This window comes from Pseudophryne corroboree, chromosome 1 (assembly GCF_028390025.1).
Source record: "Pseudophryne corroboree isolate aPseCor3 chromosome 1, aPseCor3.hap2, whole genome shotgun sequence".
NCBI classification, from domain to species: Eukaryota; Metazoa; Chordata; class Amphibia; order Anura; family Myobatrachidae; genus Pseudophryne; species Pseudophryne corroboree.
This window is the reverse complement of record NC_086444.1, coordinates 382394003-382416997: the sequence shown is the minus strand read 5'-3', so window position 1 is coordinate 382416997 and position 22995 is coordinate 382394003. Positions and strand designations below refer to the sequence as shown.

The 22995-nt window shown below is 45.9% G+C and overlaps 1 protein-coding gene across 1 annotated transcript in view; it reads right to left on the bottom strand.

Annotated features, from left to right (window-relative positions):
* SCARF2 (scavenger receptor class F member 2) overlaps window positions 1–5860 on the bottom strand; it is a 435907-nt gene extending 430047 nt beyond the window's left edge. Inside the window, exon 1 of the mRNA XM_063913161.1 lies at window positions 5222–5860. Within this exon, the coding sequence (XP_063769231.1) occupies window positions 5222–5445 (224 nt within the window). The 5' untranslated portion in view covers window positions 5446–5860. The remainder of the gene's footprint in view (window positions 1–5221) is intronic.
* Between the last annotated feature and the right edge of the window lie 17135 nt (window positions 5861–22995).

The window sequence follows — 22995 nt, the reverse complement described above, 5'->3', positions numbered from 1 at the left end:
AAAGTATGCCTTTTTGCAGATTACACTTTGTTGTAAAGGTATGCAACAGTGTAGACACACCAGGAGGGGTGAAACAAATGATTGAGGATCTAGGTAGACTACAAGAATGGTAAATTGTGTGGCAATTACATCTTAATGCCAAAACATGCAAAATCTTGCACTTGGGTCTCAAAAATCCAAAGGCTAAATATAGTATTTAATGGCACTATACTGGAAACTACTGAGGAGGAAAGGGATATAGGAGTCACTATTTCCGGTGACTTGAAGGCAAGTAAGCAATATAACAAAGCAATGCGAAAGGCTAGTTAGATGCTTGGTTGCATAGGAAGAGGAATCAGCAGCATAAAGAAAGAAGTAATAATGCCATTGTATAGGTCTTTGGGATGGCCCCATCTAGAATACTGTGTTCAATTCCTGAGGCCATATCTTCAGAAGGACATTAATACATTAGTGACTGTACAAAGAAGGTCAACTAAAATGGTGCATGGCCTACATCACAAAACATACCCAGAAAGACTAAAAAAAATCTCTATGTATAGTTTGGAACAGAAAAGGAAAGAGGGGGAGGGGGCATGATAGAAACTTTAAAATATATCAAGGGTTTTAACACAGTCCAGGAGGGAAACATTCATCAAATTAAGAAAAGTATTAGAACACGAGGACATGCACTGAAACTGGAAGGAGGTAGGTTCAGGGAAATGTGAGGAAAAATTACTTCACAGAAAGGGTAGTGGACAAGTGGAATAGCTTCCCTTCAGAGATGGTAGAGACTAAGACAGTGGAGCAATTTAAACATGCATGGGATATAAGGATAGCCTTACAAAGAAATAAGGATCAAATAAGGTTTGAGATAAAAGTATGGTAAAAAAAAAAAGTGCAGACTAGATGGGCCAAGTAGTTCTTATCTGCCGTCAAATTCTATGTCTCTATGTAGGGTATAGGGGAGAGGTAAAATAATTACCCTGTGTTCTGTCGGCATTCTCATTTTTGGGATGTCGCTGTTGATTTATCACCTCTTCTTCAGTAATGATAAATCAGTTCAGTATCTGAAATGGCAGCAGTGTTGGTGAGGTGTGAGCAGGACACCAACTGTAAACCACATTCTCTTGTTTTTCCACCAAGACTGAGGGAGGAACAGGAACATTTTCTGCCGCTGGGGCTACAGTTAATAGGAGAGCACACTAGTAAAATACCCCATTAATTGGGTGGTCTTCTGTATGCCGAATGCCGGGATCCCGGCGCACAGTATACCAGCGCCGGAATCCCGATACCCGGCACACCGACAGATATTCTCCATCGTGGGGGTCCACGACCCCCCTGGAGGGAGAATAAATAGCGCGCCACCGCGCCCGCAGCGTGGCGAGCACAGCAAGCCCACAAGGGGCTCGTTTGTGCTCGCCACGCTGTCAGTATGCCGGCGGTCGGCCTCCCGGCGCCGGTATGCTGGTCGCCGAGAGCCCGGCCGCCGGCATACCATACTACACCCCATTAATTAACATCTATTATCACCACTATTCGCAGTGATAGCAAATAGGTTAACCAGGCAATTTAACAATGAAATTACACTGGGACAGAACATTCAATAGGAGGCTGTAGTGGCAATTACTTTACCCATTATAAGCCCATTCACAGCTTGCTTACCGCAGTGGCTAAGGAGGTGTTTGCATAGCACTTGGGTAGCCAAGGCCAGGCTTCAGGGAAAAATTCAAAGAACCTTCTCTGTCGATACTGTAGAAGTTAATGATTTACCCATGGCCTGCAAGGACCAGAAGCTTACCTGCCATTGGAGTCAAAATTAAGTTATTCTCTTAAAAACAGGTTCCAAGGAATACAGGAGCTCTCTGGTTTGGATAAGAACAGTCCATTTCTACAATGCCCATACAGTACGTGTCTCTGAGTAACAGAAACATGATGGCCTAGATAGTAAGCCCCAGCCTTGAAGGGTTCCACTAAACACTACACAACATACAGATATCAGGCTTTCACACGTGGTTTTCAGTAGAGGCAAAGATCACATTTTGTGGAAGTTCATATAATCATGCACAGCTTTCATAATACACTCTCTCAGTTAAGGACAGAACTGCTGACAATTCCCAGTCATTGATACCATTGAACAGTGCTCCAAGAAACCAGGAAGGCAGTTCTTATGAATGGGAGATGCCACACTGAAGTAATATCTCTTCAGTTAAAGAAAATAAAAATACTCTCACAGTTAAATAAATGGAAAAGCGATATCGCCACTACTACACATAATAACCCACCCCTAAACTTATTGCCAGTGCTAATCCTAACCTTTAGATGAAGTGGCAGTACATATTCTGACAGTCAGCAACATTTCCACCAACGAAAAAAAAAAAATTAAGTAGCAATTGCTTGGCTGACACTACAATAATACATACAGAGGTGGTATGCCAAGGACTTGAGATGGTAATGATTGATTACTGACGGTTCCTTATCTCCCTTTTGGTGTGGTTACTATTTTTAGTTAAGGACAATTTTGCCAGACATGCATTCATTAACAATTATTTATACAGCTCACACATATTCTGCAGAGATTATAGAGAATATTTGGTTATTCCCATCAGTCCATACCCCAGTGAAGCTTACAATCTATCGGGGATATGTACTAAGCAGTAAAAAAAAAGCAGAGAAGTGAGCCAGTGGAGAAGTTGCCCATGGCAACCAGTCAGCACTGAAGTTACATTTATAATTTGCATACTTTCAAATTATACAGAGTAGCTGATTGGTTGCCATGGGCAACTTCTCCACTGGCTCATTTCTCCACGCTTATCACTGCTTAGTACATTTCCCCCTATATTCCCTACCACATACAGTATACACTCCCACATATATACACTAGGGTTACAGTTTGTTGGCGCTCAAGACATTCCTTTCTTCTTTTGTTTGTTATTCATTTCATTTATTGTCAGACACAGCACCCCTGAGTTCCTAAGAGAATTGTATCAGGACTACAAATTCAGGGCACTTATAGAACTTGGACTTGTGCAGAAGTTCCCCTTTTTGGTGATTTCCTTTAAATGTTTTGGTAGAAGACAATTAACCTACCGTTTGTATTTGGATTGTGGAAGGAAACCAGAGTACCTAGAGGAAACCCACGCAATCAAACCCATGACCTCTCTGCTGTGAGGCAGCAAGCTAACAATTCTGCAGTGTGCTGCCCCAAATTAACCTTAGATCTCACATTTTCCAGACATCTATGTCCGGGTTTAACCATAAACCTTTTAGGGAAGAAAGCTTCAATCTTGCTCCCTTAAATTCAAGAATAAAATAACCCATATATGGCATCATTTACATTAGTGATCACAAACATATACTGTGAGTTGTAATGCAGCCTTAAGGAAAAGCGGTCATTTTAAGGTGCAGTTCCTATGTGTGTATGTTTCTCAAATAATATAATTAGTTACACCGACTGGCAGGACCCAAGATCAAATAGTTCAGCCGCTGCCCATGGTTTTAGTTCAATGGTATAAAGGCCATTGATACATATGTGCATTGCAGAAGTAATCTACAGCTTATTGGCTAGCAGAAGCAGCTGGGGGTGTCTTATGGGAATTTTAGAATGGGTGGAATTCATCTTTAGACGCTCCATTTCAAATTTTACAAGCGTGTTACATTTCTCCAGATAGTGCATGTATTTGTAGGGCCAAACCTGACAGCGTTCTCTAGTGTTTTTCGGCCAAGCCTGTATATGGCCAGTTTAAAAGAAAATAGTTTAAAAACTGCCTATAAGTCCTGAAAGGACATGTACAAAAGAAACAAATCCACATTGGTATTGCTGAGGAATAGGAGATCCTGCATCACTCTTCACTTAAATAAACTTTACTGTGCAACAATATTTCTGATAGACTTCCTGTTGAAGTTTTAACACTAAGGGGGGTATTTATAAAAGCTCAGAGAGAGATAAAATTGTGAGATAAAATACCAACCAATCAGCTCCTGTCATCCTTAAAACACAGCCTGTAAAATATAAGGTAGAAGTTGATTGGCTATTACCTTATCTCCTACAATTTTATCTCTCTCCGAGTTTTGATAAATACCCCCTTAAAAATTAACGTTGTTACAATAAAAGGAAAAAGTAGCATAGCATTCTTTCTACAAGAGTTCCCCTGAGAAGGTTCTCTGTTACATACAAAAAAAGTGTTACACCAACTCCTTACAATGATTCTACTGTGACACATCATGTCTGGTGTATAAAGACTGAAATGTAAGCAATATTTTACAATTTCCATATCTGAAGAGAGTGTACCTAGAAGGCAAATCGTTTTTGCACATTACTAACAGAAAGAATGGGAGTAGTGGGCATTTATACAGTATATATGATCTATCAGTATTTCAGAAGTTCCAACTCTGAAACATTGTTGTATTTCACTTTCCAAAGGTTACACTGAATCATGGCCAGCTTTGTACTGTACAGGCTGTTGCTCTGATTTACTCAGATAGATGCTGCTCTTACAACCTGGTCCTTGTTATCTTATCAGGACCAATAGAAAAGTAAAGTTTTTATGGATGACAAGAGGTAAGACTTACAGCTGCTAATTACAGAATGGGTGTCCTCTGTTCACTTTAAATGACCTCCAACCGACATAAATCTGCCAAAAGCATATCTGGAAACTACATTCTGCCAGTGTTGTTATACATTACATACAAGATATATATTCCTAACAGTAACAGAGATGTTTTGTTTTCCATAACTAATGTATTTCAATGTAACTGAAGTGTTAAATAAACAAGAATTAAAGTCCTAGTTACTGAAATCACTGTCTGTGTTCCTTAGTAAATGACAAAGTGACTTTGGATGAACCTCTGTGTCAATCAGTGACAGTCATGTGAGTTTGTCTGTCATTTACTCTACATCACAGCACACAGCTAGGATGGATACTGCAGCTCTGCTATACAATAGCCTGGGACGTTTCTTCAACAAGTCCAACACAATGAGCCCATCAATAATCTGTTATGCAACCGCAGGCCCCTCCTTTAGGTCATTTACCAATACAAAATGATCTTGTGTCACCAATAATTGCCTATGGGGTCTTCTTTAGCTTCATCTGCATAAGAGACTATATTTATAGTAATGACAGAAGAGAGGATAATAAGCACATAATGCATCCATTACTATAGACACAGATATTCAAACCAGCCTAAGAATAGATACTAAATATACATTACTTATACCAGCTATGGACGAGGTGTGCAGCCTTACCCTTGGGATTTGCATACATTCCTTCCTCTAGGATTCAGGTCCTGGCCACTTCCATAAGTCACACAGCAGAGCATTAGCATCACCACAAAGAAGACGTGAGACCAGGGTGTCACTGTCCCCATGAGTTTCGGAATGAGCAGAGTACATATCCCCCCCACTCCACTGAGCTGTTCTGTTTTCCTCATCCCCATCCGACCCAGAGAAGCCGATTGCTCAATCTCCATCCCTACAACCTCCTTATAAATAAGAGCAGTACAACCAGAAGAAAAAAGTTTCAGAGAGCCCCAGAGACAGACAGGAACATCTCAGCAGCAGGGGAAGGGGGCATCAACGGCTCCAAACTTGGCAACAAGCAGAGAAAGGCTCCACTAGTGTTACATCCACGAGGTCTCATCAGACACAAACGTCCCACTTCCAGATGGTTCGTCCAGCGAGCGGGGAAAACTTTTCCTGACTGAGAAGAGATGGAGTGTGCATGGGAAGCCCTCTCGCAGGATCTCTGTCACCCCCTGGAAGCTGAGGCACAGGGATGAGAAATAAACGTGTTGTTATTGTGCAGCAGCAGCAGCAGCTCACAGTCCCAGCACTTTCTGCAAACGGAAATGAAGCTCAGTTAGTCTGACTGCCAGGCAGCTTGAAATGATTTTTACTGCAGGAGTGGCAGAAGGAAATTCCAGATTTGCTACCCCGATTCTCTAGGAGGTGGGGCAAAGTGGACATGTCCCACCCAACCTCATACACTTTGGGCATCACAGCTAGGCTTTACCCAGATAACTTTTTGTCTGTCACAAATTGTATATTCTTCTTCACATGCTTCCAAGGTGCAGATGTGCTTTAGAAATACAGTATTTCGTATACTTGTGAAATGTGGGAATAGTTATTTAGAGTTCTACTTTTTTTTTTTTTACAGGGGCATTACTACATCTGTTGTGGTTCAGTAAGTAATGTCACTATAACAGATTCAACTCCATTTTGTAATATTTTTGTATTTTTATTGTAGAAGTGAAAAAAAAAAAAAAACAACAAGCTGGAAAGTGGCTACATGCCTATAAGGTGCAAACTGTTTAATGAAATCAATATTCAAAGTTGTAGCCATTGCCAGTCAGTGCTGGTTCGGTATGAAATACCAGTAGTCGGGATGCTGGCAGTCACATGACCGACCGCAGCATTCCAACAATGAGGATCCCAACACCAGACAGGGTTAAGTGCTTTACCCCTCTCCTGCCCCTACCCCAACCTTAACCCTTGGGAGTTAGCGGCTAGGGCTAATCCGTGGGGGGTGGCGGCTATGGCTTACCACCCCCTCAGTGCCTAACCCTAACTACCCCCTAGTGCCTAACCCTAACCCTCCCCCCCCCCCCGTCCCCTAACCCTGATACCCACATTCGGCATTCAGGCGGTCGGTGTTCTGGAGCCGGTCTCCCAAGTGGTGTCAGGGTTCCACCATTGGTCACATGACCGCTGGCATCCCCACCACCGGGATGCCGAACACATCCTGTCAGTGCAAGGGCTGCATTTTCCAATGCCACACTGCATGTAGCAAGAATCCCCTTTGGTTCCTCACTTGTGTATGTGCAAAAGCAAATGCACCATCTGCCTAGATGCCCGTGCTTTTCCTGATGCCATTATTCTTCTTTCACAGTTCAGAGGACACCACTGGCACTGGAAAAACAAATTCAGTGCAGGCAGGGTGCTGGTAACATGGTCAGGGATGCCAAGTGGAGGAAGCGGGTATGGATTACCCAAGTACTGGCCTCTGTAGGGGTCCAGGGAGTGCAGGATGGCCACAGCCATGCTGCCCACCATGCTGTGACCATGTTCCCCAGTGCATGGTCACCCCAGGTAAGTACTGAACAAATAGGGTGTAGGCAGAGTCGAACTGGGACATGAAGGGTCCCCTGGGGGAATGCTTAAGCACTGTGACCGGTTTCCATAGGAGTTGTGGCCAGCCCCCACAGAGACTTGGTCAGCTATTATATACAATGTTATACCCCTTTCACACCGCACTAATAACCTGGTATCGACCCAGCATATTGCCAGGTCGACAAGGGTCAGCGTGCGGTGTGAAAGGGGCATAGCCGAAATCCCGGGTCGCCTGACCCGGCAAATCAACCCGGGAATAAAGCAGTGTTATACCTGGGTTGAATACCGGGTCACTGGCTGCATAAACGGACTCCCAGGTCGATGAGTCCCAGGACCCGTTTACTACAGCAGGGAGAAGCGGCGCAGAGATGATCTCATCTCCCAGCTCCGCACCCACCAACGCCCCCCCCCCCCTCCCCTGCTGCTATGGCAACCCGCCCGGCATATTGCCGGGCCAGGGAAGCCTGCAGCAGCGGCCAACGTCGGATCCCACCCGGGAAGGACCCGTTTCCAGTTCCCGGGTGGGATCCGGCATTGGCAGTGTGAAAGAGGTATAACTGGCTCACAATGTATATTTTAAGTGCACAGTCTAGAACTTGACATTAGCAGAATGGGTGGTGCCCTCAGGCAGTTGGGACCACCATGGATTTCCTCTGTACTCCTGTGCCTGCCAGAAATCTCTGCGGCCTTCATGCTTACTCTTTTCAATTGCCCCTGTAGCTAGCTTAAAAGAATTGGACAACTCAGTTTGCATACCTCCCAACTTTTTAGCTCTGTGATTCGGTATCTTTGCATGGCGAACTCGCTGGCACCCAAAGGGGGAGGGGCATCAGGTGAGAAGGGGCATGGCCTTGGGTGAGTGGACATGGCCTTGTGTCACACCCAAAGTTTTCATAATTTTGTGGGCATGCCCAGCACTCCCCGAGTAGATGGGGAGCCCCCAGGCTCACTACAATGCACTGTTTAGTTGCCGTGGCATGCACTGTTCAGATGCTATGGTCCAGGTGCATTTAGAGAAAGTTTACCCATCTTAAGGATGAGTGCACAACCTTTTACTTGCCACAAAACACTGTATTCTCTTTTAATAGAAACATTCTCATCATTTTAATACACAGATTCTCAAACTCAGTCCTCAGGAACCAAAACAGTTCACATTTTTCAGATCTCCTCACAGAATTGCAAGTGAAATAATTTGCAAAATGTATCAGTGAGTAATGAATACACCTGTGCACCTGCTAGGTGATAAACATGCCTGACATGGATGTGGAACAGCATGGTTTGAAATCCAGTCCAGGTATTCAATTTGATCAAGTCTGAGCAACAGCAAGCATGGCTGCCGACACCTGTCAGGCTACTGTTAAAATGGTTTCAGACACAAGAGACAGTGCTCCTGACGGTGAACTAGTCTCTCCACAGGCAGTACCCCACTACGTTCACATAAATATAAGCGGTGTGTCATTTGCGAAAAACTTCAAAAAAGTTATTAAAAAGTTTTTAAAAAGTTTAACTTTTTTTCCCCCTGTTTCCCACTGCGTTTACATAAATATAACCTGTGTGTCTCCACAGTGTCATTTGCGGAAAAAAGTATAGAAAAGTTAATAAATGTTAAAAAAAACTTCTGTGTATTGTACCCCACTGTGTTTTTCACATCCATATAAGCGCTGTGATAACCCGCAGTGTGAGTGGTCATGTGTGAAAAAAAAGTTTCAAAAAAGATATATTGTTCTATTGTTTGTACTACTTCTGTTTATTGTATCCCGCTGCCTTTGTTCACTTCACGTACATATAAGCGCTGTGATACTCCGCAGTGTGAGCAGTCATTTGCTAACAGTAGTAAAACAAAAATATAGTGTTAAATTGTTGTTACTACTTCTGTGTGCTGTACTCCAGTGCATTTGTTCACGTACATATAAAAGAACTGTGACTCCTACTTCTGTGTGTTCTTCGATATGGATAACGATCTGTTCAAGAAAAGCAGGAGCAGCAACCAGCTACTAGCGCTGCAGCTGCTACTAGTCATGATAGTACAACATCTACTAAAGATGGTCCAGGGGCCAGAAAGTTTAGGAAAGAGCACATGAAATCGAAATGTTTCACAATGTTAAAAAAAGGGGTAGAGGTGTCACCTTAAAATGCCTCAAAAAAAGAACATTAAGGCTCAAACTGTCTGTTTGCAAATCCCTGAGGACAGTCTAGGGGTATCCATGTTAGCAATGTGCGAGTCTGACATTTCTCCCATTGTCACCTCCTTCCACCATTTCTGCACCATCTGCACATGTGGGGAGCAGTACAAGTAAAGATGCTGATGAGGACATAATAGAAATTGAGGATCCTTGTATGGAAGTAGAACAGGATGAGGGGGGAAATTGTGTACTACTACTATCTGACACTAATGAGGATGATGAGGATGTTGTTTGTGTAGTTCAGCCACAAGTGGCTGCAGTTGTTGCCCATGATAAAAAGTGATTGTGATGCCTGGATACAAGACCAAAAAAAAACACATCTTGGGTGTGGGATTATTTTTACCCAATCCTGACAATGTTTGTGAATGTATCTGCTCTTTCTCTGACGTCCTAGTGGATGCTGGGAACTCCGTAAGGACCATGGGGAATAGACGGGCTCCGCAGGAGACTGGGCACTCTATAGAAAGATTTAGGACTATCTGGTGTGCACTGGCTCCTCCCCCTATGACCCTCCTCCAAGCCTCAGTTAGATTTCTGTGCCCGGCTGAGCTGGATGCACACTAGGGGCTCTCCTGAGCTCCTAGAAGAAAGTATAGTTTAGGTTTTTTATTTTCAGTGAGACCTGCTGGCAACAGGCTCACTGCAACGAGGGACTAAGGGGAGAAGAAGCGAACCTACCTAAGTGGTGGTAGCTTGGGCTTCTTAGGCTACTGGACACCATTAGCTCCAGAGGGATCGAACACAGGACCCGACCTCGTCGTCCGTTCCCGGAGCCACGCCGCCGTCCCCCTTACAGAGCCAGAAACAAGAAGGTGGCCCGGAAAATCGGTGGCTGAAGACTTCTGTCTTCTCCAAGGCAGCGCACAGCACTGCAGCTGTGCGCCATTACTCCTCATGCACACCACACACTGCGGTCACTGATGGGTGCAGGGCGCTGGGGGGGGCGCCCTGAGCAGCAATAGTAACACCTTGGCTGGCAAAACTAACACCATATATAGCCCCAGAGGCTATATAGGTGTATATTAACCCCTGCCAGAAACGATAAAATAGCGGGAGAAAGCCAGCCGAAAAAGGGGCGGAGCCAACTCCCTCAGCACACTGGCGCCATTTTTCCCTCACAGCTTCGCTGGAAGGAAGCTCCCTAGCTCTCCCCTGCAGTCCTGCACTACAGAAAGGGTAAAAAAGAGAGGGGGGGCACAATTTAGGCGCAGTATATATATATTATAGGCAGCTATAGGGGAAAACACTCTGTATAGTGATATCCCTGTGTTATATAGCGCCCTGGTGTGTGCTGGCATACTCTCCCTCTGTCTCCCCAAAGGGCTTTGTGGGGTCCTGTCCTCTGTAAGAGCATTCCCTGTGTGTCTGCTGTGTGTCGGTACTGCTGTGTCGACATGTATGATGAGGATAATGATGTGGAGGCGGAGCAAATGCCTGTGAATGTGATGTCACCCCCTGCGGGGTCGACACCAGTGTGGATGGACTTATGGAAGGAATTACGTGACAGTGTCAGCTCCTTACATAAAAGGTTTGACGACATAGGACAGCCGGCTACTCAGCTTGTGCCTGTCCAAGTGTCTCAAATGTCATCAGGGGCCATAATACGCCCGCTACCTCAGATGACAGATACAGACGTCGACACGGATACCGACTCCAGTGTCGACGATGATGAGACGAGTGTACCCTCCAATAGATCCACCCGTTATATGATTGAGGCTATGAAAAATGTATTACACATTTCTGATGATACCCCAGGTACCACAAAAAAGGGTATTATGTTTGGTGAGAAAAAAACTACCAGTAGTTTTTCCTGCATCTGACGAATTAAGGCCCTCATTCCGAGTTGATCGGTCGGTATTTTTCATCGCATCGCAATGAAAATCCGCTTAGTACGCATGCGCAATATTCGCACTGCGACTGCGCCAAGTAATTTAACAATGAAGATAGTATTTTTACTCACGGCTTTTTCATCGCTCCGGCGATCGTAATGTGATTGACAGGAAATGGGTGTTACTGGGCGGAAACACGGCGTTTTATGGGCGTGTGGTTGAAAACGCTACCGTTTCCGGAAAAAACGCAGGAGTGGCTGGAGAAACGGAGGAGTGGCTGGGCGAACGCTGGGTGTGTTTGTGACGTCAAACCAGGAACGACAAGCACTGAACTGATCGCACAGGCAGAGTAAGGTTGAAGTTACTCAGAAACTGCTAAGTAGTTTGTAATCGCAATATTGCGAATACATCGGTCGCAATTTTAAGAAGCTAAGATACACTCCCAGTAGGCGTAGGCTTAGCGTGTGTAACTCTGCTAAATTCGCCTTGCGACCGATCAACTCGGAATGAGGGCCTAAATGAGGTGTGTGAGGAAGCGTGGACTTCCCCAGATAAGAATTTGATAATTTCTAAACGGTTAATGGCTGCGTACCCTTTCCCGCCAGAGGATAGGTCACGCTGGGAAACACCCCCTAGGGTAGATAAAGCGCTGACACGCTTATCAAAGAAGGTGGCACTACCGTCTCCGGATACGGCCGCCCTAAAAGAACCTGCTGATAGAAAGCAGGAAAGTACCCTAAAAGCTATATACACACACACTGGCATTATATTGAGACCCGCTATTGCATCAGCTTGGAAAACATTGATACCATGGATAGGGACAATATTTTGCTAACGATTGACCATATAAAAGACGTGGTCTTATACATGCGTGATGCACAGAGGGATATTTGCCGGCTGGCATCAAAAATAAGCGCTATGTCCATTGCCGCCAGACGGGGGTTATGAACTGGGAAATGGTCAGGTGATGCCGACTCCAAGCGGCACATGGAAGTTTTACCCTATAAAGGGGTGGAACTTTTTGGGGAAGGTCTTTCAGACCTCGTTTCCACAGCTACTGCTGGGAAATCGACTTTTTTGCCACAGGCTACCCCACAGCAAAAGAAAGCACCGTATTATCAGGTACAGTCCTTTCGGCCCCAGAAAACTAAGCGGGCTAGAGGCTCATTCTTTCTGCCGAGGGGCAGAGGAAGGGGGAAAAAGCTGCAGCACACAGCTAGTTCCCAAGAGCAGAAGTCCTCCCCTGCGTCCGGTAAGTCCACAGCATGACGCTGGGGCTGCTCAGGCGGAATCGGGAACGGTGGGGGCACGTCTCAGGTTTTTCAGCACACAGTGGGCTCTCTCACAAGTGGATCCCTGGGTCCTTCAAGTAGTATCTCAGGGGTACAGGCTGGAATTTGAGAGTCTCCCCCCCGCCCTTTCCTAAAATCTGCCTTTCCGGCAACTCCCTCTGCCAGGGAGGCAGTGTTGGTGGCTATTCAAAAACTGTGTTCACAGAAAGTGATTGTCAAGGTACCCCTCCTTCAGAAAGGAAAGGGTTACTACTCCACAATGTTTGTGGTACCGAAACCGGACGGTTCGGTGAGACCCATCTTAAATTTAAAAGCCTTGAACACTTATATCAAAAGGTTCAAGTTCAAGATGGAATCGCTCAGGGCGGTTATTGCGAGCCTGGAGGAGGGGGATTACATGGTATCCCTGGACATCAAGGATGTGTACCTGCATGTCCCCATTTACCCGCCGCACCAGGAGTACCTCAGATTTGTGGTACAGGACTGTCACTATCAGTTCCAGATGCTGCCGTTTGGGTTATCCACGGCACCGAGGGTCTTTACCAAGGTAATGGCCGAAATGATGATACTCCTTCGCAAGAAGGGAGTTTTAATTATCCCGTACTTGGACGATCTCCTGATAAAGGTGAGGTCCAAAGAACAGTTGATAGTGGGGGTGGCACTTTCTCAGGAAGTGCTACAACAGCACGGCTGGATTCTCAATATTCCAAAGTCACAGCTGGTCCCGACGACACGTCTTCTGTTCCTGGGAATGATTCTGGACACAGACCAGAAAAGAGTGTTTCTTCCACTGGAAAAAGCAGAGGAATTGTCATCTCTGGTCAGAGACATCCTAAAACCAGGAAAAGTGTCGGTACATCAATGCACACGAGTCCTGGGAAAAATGGTAGCTTCGTACGAAGCAATTCCATTCGGAAGGTTCCACGCAAGGACGTTCCAGTGGGACCTGTTGGACAAATGGTCCGGGTCCCATCTCCAGATGCAACAGCGGATAACCCTATCGGCCAGAACCAGGGTGTCGCTGTGGTGGCTGCAGAGGGCTCATCTACTAGAGGGCCGCAGATTCGGAATACAGGACTGGGTCCTGGTGACCACGGATGCCAGCCTTCTGGGCTGGGGGGCAGTCACAAAGGGAAGAAATTTCCAAGGACTGTGGTCAAATCAGGAGATTTCTCTCCACATAAATATCCTGGACCTAAGGGCCATTTACAATGCCCTAAGCCAGGCAAGACCCCTGCTTCAAAACCAGCCGGTACTGATCCAGTCAGACAACATCACGGCGGTCGCCCATGTAAACAGACAGGGCGGCACGAGAAGCAGGATGGCGATGGCAGAAGCCACAAGGATTCTCAGATGGGCAGAGAATCATGTGTTAGCACTGACGGCAGTGTTCATTCCGGGAGTGGACAACTGGGAAGCAGACTTCCTCAGCAGGCACGACCTCCATCCGGGAGAATGGGGACTTCATCCAGAAGTCTTCCAAATGCTGGTCAACCGGTGGGAAAAACCACAGGTAGACATGATGGCGTCCCGCCTCAACAAGAAGTTGAAAAGATATTGCGCCTGGTCAAGAGACCCTCAGGCGATAGCGGTGGACCCTCTAGTGACACCATGGGTGTACCAGTCGGTTTATGTGTTTCCTCCTCTACCTCTCATACCCAAGGTACTGAGAATAATAAGAAGGCGAGGAGTGAAAACCATACTCGTGGTTCCGGATTGGCCAAGAAGAGCTTGGTACCCGGAACTTCAAGAGATGCTTACAGAGGACCCTTGGCCTCTGCCGTTCAGACGAGACCTGCTGCAGCAGGGACCCTGTCTGTTCCAAGACTTACCGCGGCTGCGTTTGACGGCATGGCGGTTGAACACCGGATCCTGAAGGAAAAGGGTATTTCGGAGGAAGTCATCCCTACCCTGATCAAAGCCAGGAAGGATGTCACCGCAAGACATTATCACCGCATTTGGCGAAAATATGTTGCTTGGTGTGAGGCCATGAAGGCCCCGACGGAGGAATTTCACCTGGGTCGATTCCTGCATTTCCTGCAAGCAGGGGTGACGTTGGGCCTCAAATTGGGGTCCATAAAGGTCCAGATTTCGGCTCTGTCGATTTTCTTCCAAAAAGAACTGGCTTCACTGCCTGAAGTTCAGACTTTTGTCAAAGGAGTACTGCATATTCAGCCTCCTTTTGTGCCCCCAGTGGCACCTTGGGATCTCAATGTGGTTTTGGCATTCCTGAAATCACATTGGTTCGAACCACTTAAGACTGTGGATTTAAAATATCTCACGTGGAAAGTGGTCATGCTGTTGGCCCTGGCGTCGGCCAGGTGGGGTTCAGAATTGGCGGCTTTGTCTTGTAAAAGCCCTTATCTGATTTTCCATATGGATAGGGCAGAATTGAGGACTCGTCCTCAGTTTCTCCCAAAGGTGGTCTCAGCTTTTCACTTGAACCAACCTATTGTGGTGCCTGCGGCTACTAGGGACTTGGAGGATTCCAAGTTGCTGGACGTAGTCAGGGCCCTAAAAATTTATATTTCCAGGACGGCTGGAGTCAGAAAGACTGACTCGCTATTTATCCTGTATGACCAAGCTGGGTGCTCCTGCGTCTAAGCAGTCTATTGCGCGCTGGATTTGTAGCACTATTCAGCTGGCGCATTCTGCGGTAGACTTACCGCAGCCTAAATCTGTAAAAGCCCATTCCACACGGAAGGTGGGCTCATCTTGGGCGGCTGCCCGAGGGGTCTCGGCTTTACAACTTTGCCGAGCAGCTACTTGGTCGGGGGCAAACACGTTTGCAAAATTCTACAAATTTGATACCCTGGCTGAGGAGGACCTGGAATTCTCTAATTCGGTGCTGCAGAGTCATCCGCACTCTCCCGCCCGTTTGGGAGCTTTGGTATAATCCCCATGGTCCTTACGGAGTTCCCAGCATCCACTAGGACGTCAGAGAAAATAAGAATTTACTCACCGGTAATTCTATTTCTCGTAGTCCGTAGTGGATGCTGGGCGCCCATCCCAAGTGCGGATTGTCTGCAATACCTGTACATAGTTATTGTTACAAAAATCGGGTTTTGTTGTGAGCCATCTCTTCAGAGGCTCCATTGTTATCATACTGTTAACCGGGGTTCCTATCACGTGTTATATGGTGTGATTGGTGTGGCTGGTATGAGTCTTACCCGGGATTCAAAAATCCTTCCTTATTGTGTCAGCTCTTCCGGGCACAGTTCCTAACTGAGGCTTGGAGGAGGGTCATAGGGGGAGGAGCCAGTGCACACCAGATAGTCCTAAATCTTTCTATAGAGTGCCCAGTCTCCTGCGGAGCCCGTCTATTCCCCATGGTCCTTACAGAGTTCCCAGCATCCACTACGGACTACGAGAAATAGAATTACCGGTGAGTAAATTCTTATTTTTTGTGAGGCCAAGGTTAGTAGAGGTAGGGACGTTAGCCATCTATGTACCACCTTCATGTTACATTGTTTACGGTAACTTCTTGAAATCATTTTAGTAAATTATAACATAATTAACACCTTCATCATCAATCACTGAACTCTCCCTGCACATGCTATATCTGCCCCATCTGTAGTGCACATGGTTTTTCCCATCAGAGGAAGGTAGATCACTTCTTGCAAAGATGGTTCACAGAACAGCATTTTTTTTTCTCAGAAGTAGTGGATTTCGGGATGGATATAATGACGCCAGAGTTCAGCGGCTGTGTGGAATGCTAGCCGAACACTGGCTCTTTTTTTTTTAAAGGAGCAATTACTTAAAATGCCAAACCATGCCATGTAAGTGACTGTCCCTTTAAAAAAAAGTCCAAGTTCAGCTGGCATCCCGCATGGCCGCCAAACTCAGGCGTCATTACATCTGGCCCCATATCTCTATTACCTCAGGCCACAACATGCAGCTTCTAGCAAGACTCTTCATTTTCAGCCTGCTCAGGTGAATCTCATGTAAATTTTCACAGTTTTGGTGGAATTACCACTATGGACCCACACATTAGAGTTCCCTGAGAGACTGAAACTTGCTCGCTGTTGGTCTAAAATCCATAATATCCAGCATTGCCATGTTTAGGCCACCCTTTGAGACTTAAATCTATTACTTTAGACAGCACAGGGTTCTTTGTAATTTCACAATTGATCATGTAATTGGTAATAGGTAGCTGTTCTACCAGCATGTTGTGATACACTTACAGTGAGTCTTTACCATTGTTTTCCTCACTTTGGGACAAGGGGGAACGCAGCAGACCATCAGCATTGCCATGTGGTTAGTTCCTTTAACCACTTAATTGACAACGTAACTAATATTTTTTCCCAATAATGCTCAGAAATTGTCATTTTGCTTTTCTGATTGAATTAGGTTAAGAACAGTTATTTAAAGTATTTTTAATAAACATCAGTACAAACATTGGTGGTCTGAACATTGCGACCATCGACGGACGGAACATTGAAACCATCGTAACTTCAGTTTCCTGATGTCCCTCTGAGAGCACAACTGCACAGTAAGCTTTCTGACAGGTTGCACAGCCTGGAGTGTTCGCATCTGATGCGACCACGCCAGGCGAGTTGCATATGCGAACATATGTGTGTTCACACAGGAACAATGACCATTGTTGAAGGCAAGCGGTAGTAATGGCTCATAGGCAAACGCAGGGGGGGGGTTCCGGTTTTTCATAAACCACCCACCCCTTGGCAAGGGGTGAATTATGACAACAATAGCTTTGGTATATAATACGATTACTAGAGCTGGCGTCGCATCTTGCAGAGCTACTGCAATTGCCCATTGGTAGCAGCTTTTTCTACCAAATTTGCTGTGTGTGTGGTTCTGAGCCCTCATTCAGTGCACTGGACCAAAGAGTAGCTACCAGAAAGAAGAGACAGGGGCCTTACCATGAGGTGGGAGAATGTATGCATAGAAAGTGCAGTAGTAGTTCCATAATGTTTATGCCTTTATTTATTATAGCATGTTTAACCTTTTCCTGACCACGTATATTATTTATATAATTTAAATATGTTTGATATTGCCTATACTATAGGTCACCTATAATGTTCCACAGAGTGGGATATTTCCAGATTGCATTTGGAAACCCCCCTCTAGAAATCCTGCATTTGCCACTGTGGCTGGAACTCCCTTTTGAGGGTTGATAATGGATACCAATGGTTGATGATCAGTTATCAATGTAATACTAAACTTAAGGTCTCTCGATCAATTTAAGCATAATGTCACTCTGCTACTGTCAAGGACTGTAAGGGAAATGGTATTGGTTTCTCATTTCCAAGTCTCATTTAATGTGACAACACTGCTCCAATGCCATACGGTGCCAGTCTGATAGGCAGTTTTGGATAAATATGGGTAGGTACTAAATAAGATGTAATCAGTCTTTTTGTTTCTGAAAATGGGTGTTTTTCTGTAGTAGGGCCTTTAGATGGGTGTAGCAGGATGCGGTTAGGATGCCGGCAATCGAGATCCCGGCTGTCAGGTACCAACGTTGGAATCCCGACCACTGACAATACCGCCACCCGGAATTCTGGGTAACATGGTCTAGTCCCACTCATGGCAAGTGCAGCAAGCCCGCAAGGCGACTCTTTGCACTTGTCCCGCTGACAGCTGGGATGCTGTTGTCGGTATACTGATGGCTGGCTTCCTGGCCGCCGATATATCATACTGAACCCGGTGTAGCACTGTGGAAATATCCGGCAAGAACTTGTAATAGTTCACTAGACCCAAGTAAGATCTCAGTTCTCAGTATGTACCCGGCTGTAGACCTTTTTCTGTCTCATTAAAGTCTGACGCATTGCCAGTTACCTGGTGCACCTTGGGTGTTGAATATTTTATTCTTGGGTCTTTTGACACTTATGGCTTTTCACTGACTGGTACACCCTTTCAATATGACCCTTTTTAAAAAAAATATATTTTCTACACATTGTAGGCGCCGTTTATCATTGATCACATATTCAATTTGATCTGGGAAGGATCTTACCGTCCAGGATCACATTGCGATTTGTGATCACATTGAGCTGATGCATTAATCAGCACCCAAAGGGACAATGGCTCCGAAAGTTGCCCATCCCCACGATGTTCTGTGATGGCAACTCGGGGTGCTGTGCATACACGTTCAGCCAAACAGCACAAGCACATAGGCTCAGGGAGGGTACAGAGAAGCAGCTGTGTACTCTGTATACAAAGAAGCAGCCGCAGGTCATTTGATAATCAGATTTTTTAGTAACCTTATGACTGCCTGAACTAAGACATTATAGCCACAATATCTATGTACTGGACTGCAGATGCAGCTTGTGATATGCCCCGAAAATGGTCTCGACATGCCTGCTTTTTTGCTACCACTCCCCCAAATGGTGTCTGTCAATCACACTGTGTGAACATAGTTGCAGTGAACGAATATAGTAATTTGCCTTGATGCATGTGCAGATTGATGATAATCACTCAACTGTGACATTCGACATAGCGTACAACTATAAATCAGGCCCTAGATTTGTCATAGGTGTAATATAGTAGACTGGCACATATTGGAGGTGATTCAGAGCTGATCGTATAGGTGCTAAATATAGCACATCTACAATCAGATTCTCTGACATGCGGGGGGACGCCCAGCTCAGAGCTAGTCCGCCCCACAGTTCAGGCCCTACCCTCCCCCGCGAGGGTGTAAAAGCATTGCACAGCAGCGATGCTTTTGCACTCGGCGAGTAGCTGTGACGTCATGCAGCCGCCGTGGCCCAACCCCGCAGCGGTCCGGACATGCCTGCATTGTCCGGACCGCGCCCTGCCAACACGATCGCAGTCCTAGGATGCTGTTAGCATCTCACTGGGCTCTCGGCGCACTTCACAAAGGGCTGCCGCTGCAGTGATACAGGTTGATTTAGGGCCTTTGTCTGTACATGAAGCACAACAGAACTGCTGCTGTATCATAGAACTTTGCATACAGGGCCTAATTCAGACCTGATCACTAGGCTGCGTTTTCGTACAGCCTACGATCAGGTCTAAACTGTGCTTGCTTATGCACCGCAATGCACAGGTACAAAGCGGATCGCCACTCAGCGATGGGTTCACACGGGCGTTCGCAAGGAGATTGACAGGAAGAAGCTGTTTGTGGGTCTCAACTGACCGTATTCTGGGAGTGTTTGGAAAAATGCAGACGTGTCCAAGCGTTTGCAGGGCGGGTGTCTAATGTCAATTCCGGTCCTGAACATGCTGAAGCGATCGCAGTGGCTGAGTAAGTCCTGAGCTGCACAGAAACTGCACAAGATCTGTTTGTACATCTCTGCTACACATGCGATCGCACACTTGCAAAGTGAAAATACACTCCCCTATGGGCGGCGACTATGGGAATAGAGGACTGCAAAAAAACCCTAGCGCGCAAACAGGTCTGAATTAGACCCACAATTTCAGAGACTCAGTAGCACACAGAGAGGAGCTGTTTGGTGCGACTGCAGCATTGATGTATGAGAACACATAAATAATAAAAAAGTGTCATAAAACAATATATTCTACTATATATTCACCAACAATTTTAAAGCAAACTAGAGATCACCTTAAACTGTTAAAATAAATAATCATTCTCAAACATATCTACAAGTTTAATAAATTCAGAGCTCAAATCTATATGAATACAGGTTGAGTATCCCATATCCGGAATGTTCAGGACCAGGAGCATTCCGGATATGGGATTTTTCCGAGTAGCAGAATACCTGTTATCCAGATGGGTTCCGGGGGTCCGCGCGGGTCTGGAGCATTGGCAGGGGGTTCCAGTGGACCCCAGATTGTACGGCATGTCCGCATCAGGACCTGGCAGCAGTGACAGTGAGAGAATGGCTGCACTCCTCCACCTGTCTGTGATTGGCCGCGGACTCCAGTGATGTCATGACGCTGGCAGCGTCATGACGTCACTACAGGGCCAATATATTGTGGTTTTCTGAATATTTTGTTTTTTTGTTATTTGGCTATCCGACTTGTATATGTGTATTCATTTGTAAATCTGCGCACTGAGTGATGATAGGTTCGGGCTAGCTGCTGCACCCAAGTGACTAGCCCACGGTACAATAATTCTACTTCTGGTGATGCGCTCGGCCCTATCTGTTGTCTGCAAATGTATATGTTTTATGTAGAATGTGAGAAGGAGAATGGGGTATATGTAATGTATAAACGTATCACAATCTGGTATGCTTGGGGGGAGCGTGTACATATTACCCAGGCCCAGGCTGCTGGAGTATGCCCAAGTATACAAGTGATATCTTTGGGAAGACGGCGCTACACATAGAAAGCAAAGACTGTGGCACTGTGCCAGAGCCTTTTGCTCTCTAGTGGCCAACATCATCTTCCCAAATATCACTGGACCCGCTTCCAGATCGAGTAAGATAGGAAGTGGGTGCTCTCCCCCATGCCCCTCAGCCCCCCCCCCACGTGTTAAAACGGTGCCCTTCTTGTGGAGCGCGCTACCCCACAACTATTTTATTGTAAAAAAAAATATATTAAAGAGCATAGCCACGCCCACTTTATTAAACCACGTCCCTTTAATTTGGCCTGCGTGGCTCTCTACACCCCCGAGCAGGTCTTCACAGTGTTTATTCTCCAGTCTGCTGGGTCAGTCTCTCCTCTATGATGCTGGGAGGAGGCGTGATCCCTGCAGTTCAAACCAGAGAAGCTACTGTAGCTGCTGTGTAACCCTACTAAAGTGCAACGTGACTGTGTGCAGGGGACAGCGTGGGCTCTGCTCTGCATGAAATCCTTTACCCCCTGCACCTAAAATATAGTGGATGTGACTGACGGGCAGGCAGTAAACAGAAAATCTGCCTGGATGTTCTAATTGCGGAGCACTCTCTTGCTTACAGCCCAGCCAGCAAGTATGTGCGTACAGTGCACCCTGGAAGCCCTCATTGCAGCAAAGATGTACCAGCCCGAGCGAGGGGCAGATGTTACCTTGCCCCCTGGCTTAGCCTGTCACTGCCTCGGTCTATCATCCACAAATTAATGGGTTGGTAGAATGATTTAACCAGACATTAAAGCAGATGATTAGGTGGCCCAAGTTAAAAAAGAATGACATATGCTACTTGACCTTCCTAATGTTTTCATCAGAGGAAGTCCTTCAGGCCTCAAAAGGGTTCAGTCAGTTTGAGATGCTTTAAGTTAGACATCCCAGAAGTATCTTAAATAACCTAAGAGAAATGGGATCAACAGAACCCTAAGGAACCAAATGTGGTTCAGTATGCGTCCCATTGTATGGTAGACTGAGGTTAATAAAGCAACAATTAGAACATGCCCAGAAGCATCACAGTTGACATTATGACACTTGGGCGATAGTTTGCTCTTTTAATGCAAGTAACAAAGTTTTGGTGTTGTGCTCACCCAAGAAAGTAAACTCTTTGCACACTGGCAGAGACCTTGGGCCAAATGTATTAAACAAGAGATGAAGTGGAAACGGATAAAGAGTGATAAATGACCAGTCAATCAGTTCCTAACTGTAATTTTTCAAACACAGCCTGTGACATGCCAGTTAGGAAGCTAATTGGCTGATCATTTATCACTCTTTATCCGTCTCCACTTTATACAACGCCAACGCGCTCCCGTTTTCTGAAACGCTGCTCCCAAATGGCTGTACACCATCAATCATGCCAGGTCTGTAGCCATACTGTGTCTGACGCTGCAGGACCAGATCTGCACATGCGCAGTGCCGCTCCTGTGCATGTGCAGATCTAAAACTCATTGGTCAATTGCGACCAGTTAGTCACTGCATCCATCTCTGAATCAGGCCCAAGGTTTTGTAAGTGTTTATGCAATAATAATAAGCAATTGATGGGACCTCTTTCCATACCTACCAACTTTTGGCGCTGGTGACCCATGACCTGCTGCATCAGAGGTGCAAGGGAGGAGTGGTGGAGGTGTGGGGCCTAGGGATGCGTCCGCTGTTTTCGTCATTTTGGGGGCGTGCCCAGCGAGACAGTTTACAATTATTCGGGACAGTTAGGAGCAGGGACATACGGTGAGCTAAATGGCTCAGGAGGCACTGGCTAGCACTAGAGCCAGATTTATATGTAATATATGAGCCAAAGGGTACATCTGTGCATAATACACAGGTGCAGCAGTATAAACTCCTGGAAATTTTGAGAATTTTGATCAGAGATGTGCGGAAAATATAGGAGTGCCTCACCTGCCATAGACATTTAAATTCCAGAGTTTTGCCTATAAAAATGATTAGAATTATGCAAAAAGATATTTCAAACATATTCTTTGTATTTTTCATATACTTTATACCGTTCAAAACTCTGGCACAAACGTTAGTATGGCAGGGAAGGCTCTGCTGCCTCACCTGCCTCACCCCACTACTGCACGTCACTGGTTGGGAGGTATGCCTTTCTACTGTACATGCAGTGTCGGTTAAAGTGGTGGGCTAACCTTGTGATTGCACAGGGCGCCCGCCACGGCACTTTTCCCTGTCCTGACTCTGCTTCCTCTCCTCCTGTAATTGAGCTCCGCTTGGGGAGTTTTGCGGAATGATGCATTTGCGTCATGATGTCATGGCTCCATGCGTCATTTTGCAAACTCCACCCCCCCCGAGTGGAATGCTATGGCAGAGAGGAGGGGGAGCAGGGGAGATAGCTGGTAGG